Source organism: Micropterus dolomieu, linkage group LG08, assembly GCF_021292245.1.
Source record: "Micropterus dolomieu isolate WLL.071019.BEF.003 ecotype Adirondacks linkage group LG08, ASM2129224v1, whole genome shotgun sequence".
Taxonomy (NCBI): domain Eukaryota; kingdom Metazoa; phylum Chordata; class Actinopteri; order Centrarchiformes; family Centrarchidae; genus Micropterus; species Micropterus dolomieu.
In genome coordinates, this window is record NC_060157.1 from 19,049,865 (window position 1) to 19,057,176 (window position 7,312).

The window sequence follows — 7,312 nt, forward strand, 5'->3', positions numbered from 1 at the left end:
TCTTCCAACAGTGGATTGTGATACCTTCACCCCTGCACTGTGGAGGTTGTTGATGATGTCACTTACTGATGTTTTGGGGGTTTTCTTCACAGCTCTCATGATATTTCTGTCATCAACTACTGTTGTTTTCCTTGGCCGACCTGTTCGACATCGGTTGCTCAGTACACCAGTAGTTTTTCTTTTTCAGGACATTCCAAATTGTTGTGCTTGCTATTTCCAATGTTTGTCCAATGGCTCTGGTCGACTTTCCTTCTTTTTTCAGCTTGACAATGGCTTGCTTTTCTGGTTGGTTTATCCTCTTTAACAGGAAATGCAGCCTTTATAGGTTTGAACCAAGGATGAAAACTTAAACTAGTCATGCAGAGCTATTTAATGTTTGGACAATCAACCTAAAAGGCAACACCTGGGCAACAAGAAACATCTGCCAGTCACATGCTCACTGGAAAAATGAGTGGGTTCAAACAGGGTGGTATGTCCTGAGTTGTTTAACACATCTAGATGTGAGTACCAGGAAATTCTGAATTCTTGTCTCATTCTCATGTTTTGATCTTAAACCCAAATGTCTTCAGTGAACAACATAAACAAAGGAATTTGCCTTACCGTTCCAATACTTTTGGAGGGGAATGTATGTGTAACTCTCCTCCTGTCCACACAGGTTGTGAGGATATCTATTAACCCACCCCCCATATATGCAACTTAATTCATCTCTCCCATTTTTCTTTTTAAATAAATGCAACTGTATGTATACACTGATTAGCCAGTTTCTCAGGTACACCTAGTTAATTTGTGACTGTATTCTCTCTAGTAACAGTAATAGTAACAACAAATTAGATTGTACATTGGAAGTGGGTGTATATTTGAAATACTGATAACTCCTGTACACACACACAACCTCACATCAAACCTGCTAACTGATATATAACCAGGAACTATTAATTAATAAAGTAAATTACACGTTCTCCCTATGTCTTTATTAAAAAAATTAGATTGTGGTGCTTTATTCAGATATATTTGTTTATATAATATTTGTCAAACATGTCCAAAAGAATTGGAGGAAGTCAATTTCTCTGTGTGAAATTTCCCTATTAATAAAAATAATTATACAATGAAAGTTTGTTTTCATTCATGGCTAGATTATTCAACCTTCCCTCTTCTAAAATTCTTAAGGTCCATCCAGAAGATTTTTTGTTTCTTTTTACTCTACATTGTGTATACTTTATATTGTGGTATTAAAATTCTAACACGTTATTACTTGCTAACCACCAACTGCAGAGTTGTCAAGTTGGGATTTTGAGTATATCATTGCAGTATTTTCTGCTGAAATACATATACTATTTTAAACACATGCGATTATATTATTACAGATTCAGATATTGAAAAACTAGCACTTGAGTCTCGCGATAAGGAACGTTAGTTTGGACAATGAAGTCTATCTTTGTGTATACACGTGACAAATTTGATCCAACCGGCTTTCAACAACGACTCGGTGAAGCGCGCGATAGTGAACGAACGTGTATGTCGTTCCTTGTCAGGACAAGGCTCTGTTTTTATTAACCATGGCTGAACCCAGCAAAAGACGGAGAGGCAGTAACATTAACAGCAGTTCACAGACTTCTAGTAGCAGGGCAGCGAACACGTTCATAGGTAGTCAGCCTGATTTAACCGGAGGAGATGGCCGTTTTGTGGAGGGATCCATACTTCGCCTCACCATGAAAAACTTCCTGTAAGTTAACGTTACTCCACCTCAGCTGTTAGAAAGCAACACAGAACAACGTCTACAAACCAAAACTCAACTCCAGCCTATAATAATAATAACAACAATATGATGGAGCCTGATGATAGCTAGACGGCAAAGCTAGCTAGACATGCTAACGTATTCACCCTCTCAACATGTAGGTAACGTTAGGTAGATTTATTGTCACAATATAACGGATTATATAGTGAATTCTATTAGAGAGACTTAACCTGTAACGTTAACTTGTAAAACGGATATATTCACACTGTAGCTTCAATCACAAAATCAAGTCCAAGTGAAGTCTCCACAACAGGTCCTAATGGTTATTCGCTGGCTATAATTTTCACCTTAGAATATAACAAAGTGCCAGTTTATCAGGTACAGCTTGTTGCTCCAGTGGTGGAAGAAGTACTCAGATCCATTACTTAAGTACAAGTACCAGTACCACAATGTAGAAATACTCCAAGTCCCAGGTGAATACATAATCCCACTTAAGTAAAAGTACATAAGTATTAAGAAAAAGTTTCAAAAGTAAAGTACTCACATTCCCTGTAGCTCACATATTATATATGTCATTATTAGATTGTTAAAACTTATGCATCAATGTGTAATTTTATTGCTGCATCTGGTCAGTGGTTCCCAACCTAGGCGCCTGGCCCCTCCACAGGGTCACAAGATAAATCTGATTTGTCTGGATATAATTATTGGGGGAGGAAAGAAGGAAACTTATTATCCTAATAAAATTTGTATTTATTTTATGGACTTTTCTCCAATCCTTGATTTTAAAAAAATTAAATATTGGATCATTTGACCTCTTTGGGACTCAAACAGTTATTGAAATGAAACCATGCTAGATGTTTGAGGGCAAGTGTCTCATTGGTGGAAATGCGACATATGCAACATGATAAGGTCCCCAATCAGACTCTGCTTTTCTTTTAATCAGCCACAAGTAAAACAGTTTGGGAACAACTGGCTTAATATGATTTTATGTGAATTTTTAAGCTGAAAAGTACCTAGTGTGTATATATAGCTTTCAAATACATGTAGTGGAGTAAAAAATGCTACAATACCTCTTAAATGTAGTGGAGTGGAAGTATAGTCTTGTCTCATGATCAATTTAGTCAGTAGATGACACCCTCAATAGCCACACTTGTTAAATGTGGTATTTGCTGTATGAAATGGCACTGATAGCTGAAGAATTAAGGTTTTAATTCATAAAAGTGTATAAAGTTTGTGTTGAATGTTATTGAAGGTGGCTTTTATTTCATACGAGGCTTCCAACCGCTGCTATAAAACGTAGCAGAAAAACCTTAAATATGTACCCTGTACTCTGACAGGACCTATGACTACTCTGTGGTGTATCCTGGACCTAATCTGAACATGATTGTCGGAGCCAATGGAACTGGCAAGTCAAGCATAGTGTGTGCCATCTGTCTGGGTCTGGCTGGCAAGACTGCTATCCTGGGCAGAGGCGACAAGGTAAACAGCGTGTTACAGAGTAACAAAACCACTGGAAGATTCACTTTGAACATGTTCAGACCTTGATTTCTTTCCAGAAGACCAGCTAGTAAACTTGCATGCATGATTTCAGGTTAATGAATAGGTTTTCAGCTGATAGCAACAGCATGAAGTAGGTGATGTACTTTCTAACATACTGTTATTTGAATGTCTTTTATTGTTCTCTTGCACTGCATGTGATGTTTGTCTCAGATCCCTGCACCTGTGTCAGTCTGTCAAATTATTATACAGTCATGTTAGCTGACAAATAAATTCATTACTATTCTGATGACAATGACTAAAAGGATTTGTTTTTTTGTTTCTGTAGGTTGGGCTCTATGTCAAACGCGGGTGCCATAAAGGATTTGTTGAGATTGAACTGTAAGTCATGTGAAAGAGTTTGCAGATACATGCTGTTACTTTACTCATGGCAAGCTATTAGATTTGTTAAATATATTTTTGTTGTATTTATTCGGATATTCCTGATGAATCCATTTAGCAATCAAGACACAGTTTTTCATAACTCAGCATTGAGCAATAAAGCTTGACTTGACTTGATTTAAAAAAATACAGACCGTACAACCTTAAATGATACTTCTATTTTGTGTGCAGTGTTGCATCAGCCATTGTATGACTTTAGGAATAATAACATTCTTGTCAATTTTCCTTATGTACATCTGATTGTAGAATTAAACCTTTTGGTTGTTATTCCAGGTACAAGAAAGGTGGTAATGTAGTGATTAACAGGGAGATACATGTGGAGAACAATCAGTCGTTGTGGATGCTGAATGATAGACACTGCAACCAGAAAGCAGTGGAAGAGGAGGTCAAGGCTCTGCATATCCAAGTCAGCAACCTCTGCCAGTTTCTGCCTCAGGTATGTTCATGACACACCAAGATAAGGCTGCACAGATGCAGTGAATTATGATAGGGTATTTGCACAGTACAGGCATCATTTGTGTGAGTGCCTTATTACAAATATGGCTTATAATAAAAAAAATAATGATGCATATTAATTTAAACATAGCTTTCAGTATACAAGCAATGTGTAGATGTGGAGGACACATTGCTTACTTAAAACTTAAAAATAATTCTAACGTGTCTTAAATGTTACCCCTAATAATGCTTTCCTAACTGTTTTCCTCCTTTCCTGTTGATGTGGTTGGTTTGTCCTTACAGGAAAAGGTGGGCGAGTTTGCCAAGATGTCCAAAATTGAGTTATTGGAGGCAACCGAGAAGTCAGTGGGACCACCAGAGATGTACGAGTACCACTGTGAGCTCAAAAACTTCCGTAACAGGGAACGAGAACTAGAGGTAAACATAAGGTTGCAACATTGTTTATTTAACTGTTTCCATATATTCCAAACATGTAAAGGTAGCACTGCAGACGTGACGCTCTTGTAGGTTTTCCAGTGCTGTTGATGGTTTGTTTCCCTTTTAGAACATCGTGAAGGAGAAGGCCAGCTTCCTGGAGAAGGCCAAACAGAGGAATGAGAGGAACAAACATGATGTGAACCGTTACTATGAGAAGAAGAGGCATCTGGACATGATTGAGTTGCTTGACAAGAAGAAACCATGGGTGGTGAGTGGTGGAAATGAAACGCTCTGTTACGGAAGGAGAGTTGAACCGAATTCTTCTGACTGTGTTAACGCTGACTCTTTCCCTCTGGTGCTAGGAGTACGAGACAACCCGGAAGGAGCTTGAGGGTGTGAAAAAAGAGCGAGAGGAGGCTAAAAGGCAGCTTTCTGCTCTAAAGCAGGCACAGGCGCCCATGTTGAGGAAGATCCAGATGATTGACAACCAGCTGAAGCCCACTGAGGCACAAATAAAGGCAAAGGTGAAAAAGCAAATTGCTCTCTGGTAAAAGAAGAAATGTGGGCAAAGAAAACTTGTTTACTTTCAGCCTGTTTAGTTCTTGATGATATGTGTGCATCCATGGACTTGAGAGGTCTAGCCAGGAGTAATTAAAATTAATTATAAACCTTTTGAAAGTCAGTTTAATATTCGTAAAGGCTAGTTGGGATGAACACTGGAATGGTATGCATGTGATATGATGATAACTATGAGCTCATTGTTTTTTAGACTGTCGCCATTAAAGAAGCCTCTCTGAAGTGCAAACAGAAACAAGATCAATTGGATCGAAAACACAAGGAGGTGAGGCTGCACTTTTCAGAAAGTAGAAGAAAATGAACTCCTTCAACGCTGATGATATCTAGTTTATGTTGTCGTCATCTACTGTAACATGAAAATGTGAAGAAGCCAATTGCTTTTATCCTGGACAAAACTCAATAGTTTCCAGTTTGATCGAGAACAAGGAGAAAAATATCCTGCATTTGAAGTCAGTTTCTTTTATTTGCAATATACATTTATTATCATTTTTGGAGAAATTATTGAACTTCATATTTGTGAGTGAACAGTACATTAAACAGAACATTTTGTGACAATGTGAAGAATACAATAAACAGAATGTTCTCTCTTTGTATTTTCCATGGTTTATGCTCCTGTCACACTTCACATTAATTCACGTTAATTGCTTTAACTAATTACACCAACAAAAATTTATGTCCGAAATCATTTCAGTTAATTTACCATTTGAAAGATTTAATTATTATTTATTATTCTTTTGTTCAGTGTGCCTTTATCACAGCGTAAAGCAGACCTTATCTGCAGCTGTGTGTTCGTGATAAATTACAACTCTCCCTGTTCTTCTCTACAGATTGATGATATTAAACAAACGCAGAGACTGAAGCAGATGGAAGAGGAGGACCACCAGAAGCGAATCAGCAACACCAGACGGACCATTGAGGACCTGAAGGCAGAGCTTGCCAAAGTTGGCGACCAACCAGACGTGACACCACGAATAAATGAAGTCAATGTCGAGCTGAGGCACATCCAGGTGGAGAGAGCCAGGATCGAGGGGGAGAAGTCCGACCTACGTAGGGAGAAGGACAACCTCTGTGCCGAGTCCATAAGTGAGAGCCTGAACCAGTTAAATAAAACAAAGATGTAATGATTTAAGATCTGATGCTCCTCACAATGGCGAGTGTCATTCAAAGGCCGCCTAATAGACTGTTCAAAGTCAGAACACCGAATGTGAGTATGTATGACAATGTTTGTTTATTTTTATTGCCAGTGTTGGAGAAAAAGCTCAAGGATATGAACAACATGATGAATGCCAAAGAGGAGAAGCTGCGGGGACGCCACAGGGACACATACACTGCCCTCCAGTGGCTCAGACAGAACAGAAAACTCTTTGAAGGAAATGTCCACGAGCCCATGATGCTGGTGGTGAGTACCATGTGTTTAACACTTAACTTTAACCCCACCTCATTTAGCATTTATAAGCAGTATATAAACATTTGATAAATGGTTTATAAACACAATAAGTGTAAATTAAGTAGGTGAAGTGTTTATCAATTGATTCTACAGCTGGCTCCCATCATTGACTTATTAGAGTCGGCTCTTGGAGCCGAATAGTTTGCAACCGAACCATCACTAGTTTTCCTAGATGAAGTAACAATTGTTGACAAATATGGTCCTTATATCTGTGTACAACTACATTACAGTGTAATAAAACATTGATTCAACGTTTATATAGTGCTTATAAATGTTAAATGGGGGCTTAAAGGTAAGTATTACCACAATGGGTACATATTCACATAGGATGACTGAATAAGAGAGGTTTTGGGATTTTATTTTTTTTAACCTGGGGAGAGATCTTCTTTCAACAGGGTTTTTCACAAAACACTTGAAAAACTGTTAAAGAACCTTCTTGGGACACCTTCCCACCAGAAACGTAAGTTTTGCTAATTTGACAGCAGTCACTGTTGTGGTTTATGATGGTCATAGCAGGCTAAATAAATAATAATTATTAGTCATTTAGCTGACGCTTTATCCAAAGCGACACACAATTGCTATGTATATCAGAGGTTGCACGCCTCAGGAGCAACTAGGAGTTAAGTGTCTTGCTCAGGGAGACATTGATGGATGTGTTGCAGCGGGAATCGAACCCAGGTCTCCGGCACCAAAGGCATGTGTCTTATCCAGTGCGCCATCACCCCCCCCCCCCCCCCCCCCTC

The 7,312-nt window shown here is 38.5% G+C and overlaps 1 protein-coding gene across 1 annotated transcript in view; it reads left to right on the forward strand.

Annotated features, from left to right (window-relative positions):
• The first annotated feature begins 1,461 nt into the window (after nucleotides 1-1,461).
• Nucleotides 1,462-7,312, forward strand: part of smc5 (structural maintenance of chromosomes 5) — a 12,798-nt gene continuing 6,947 nt past the window's right edge. Inside the window, exons 1-10 of the mRNA XM_046056373.1 lie at nucleotides 1,462-1,723; nucleotides 3,073-3,214; nucleotides 3,561-3,613; nucleotides 3,947-4,109; nucleotides 4,412-4,546; nucleotides 4,674-4,814; nucleotides 4,909-5,070; nucleotides 5,316-5,387; nucleotides 5,950-6,205; nucleotides 6,367-6,521. Coding sequence (XP_045912329.1) covers nucleotides 1,557-1,723; nucleotides 3,073-3,214; nucleotides 3,561-3,613; nucleotides 3,947-4,109; nucleotides 4,412-4,546; nucleotides 4,674-4,814; nucleotides 4,909-5,070; nucleotides 5,316-5,387; nucleotides 5,950-6,205; nucleotides 6,367-6,521 — 1,446 coding nt within the window. The 5' untranslated portion in view covers nucleotides 1,462-1,556. The remainder of the gene's footprint in view (nucleotides 1,724-3,072; nucleotides 3,215-3,560; nucleotides 3,614-3,946; nucleotides 4,110-4,411; nucleotides 4,547-4,673; nucleotides 4,815-4,908; nucleotides 5,071-5,315; nucleotides 5,388-5,949; nucleotides 6,206-6,366; nucleotides 6,522-7,312) is intronic.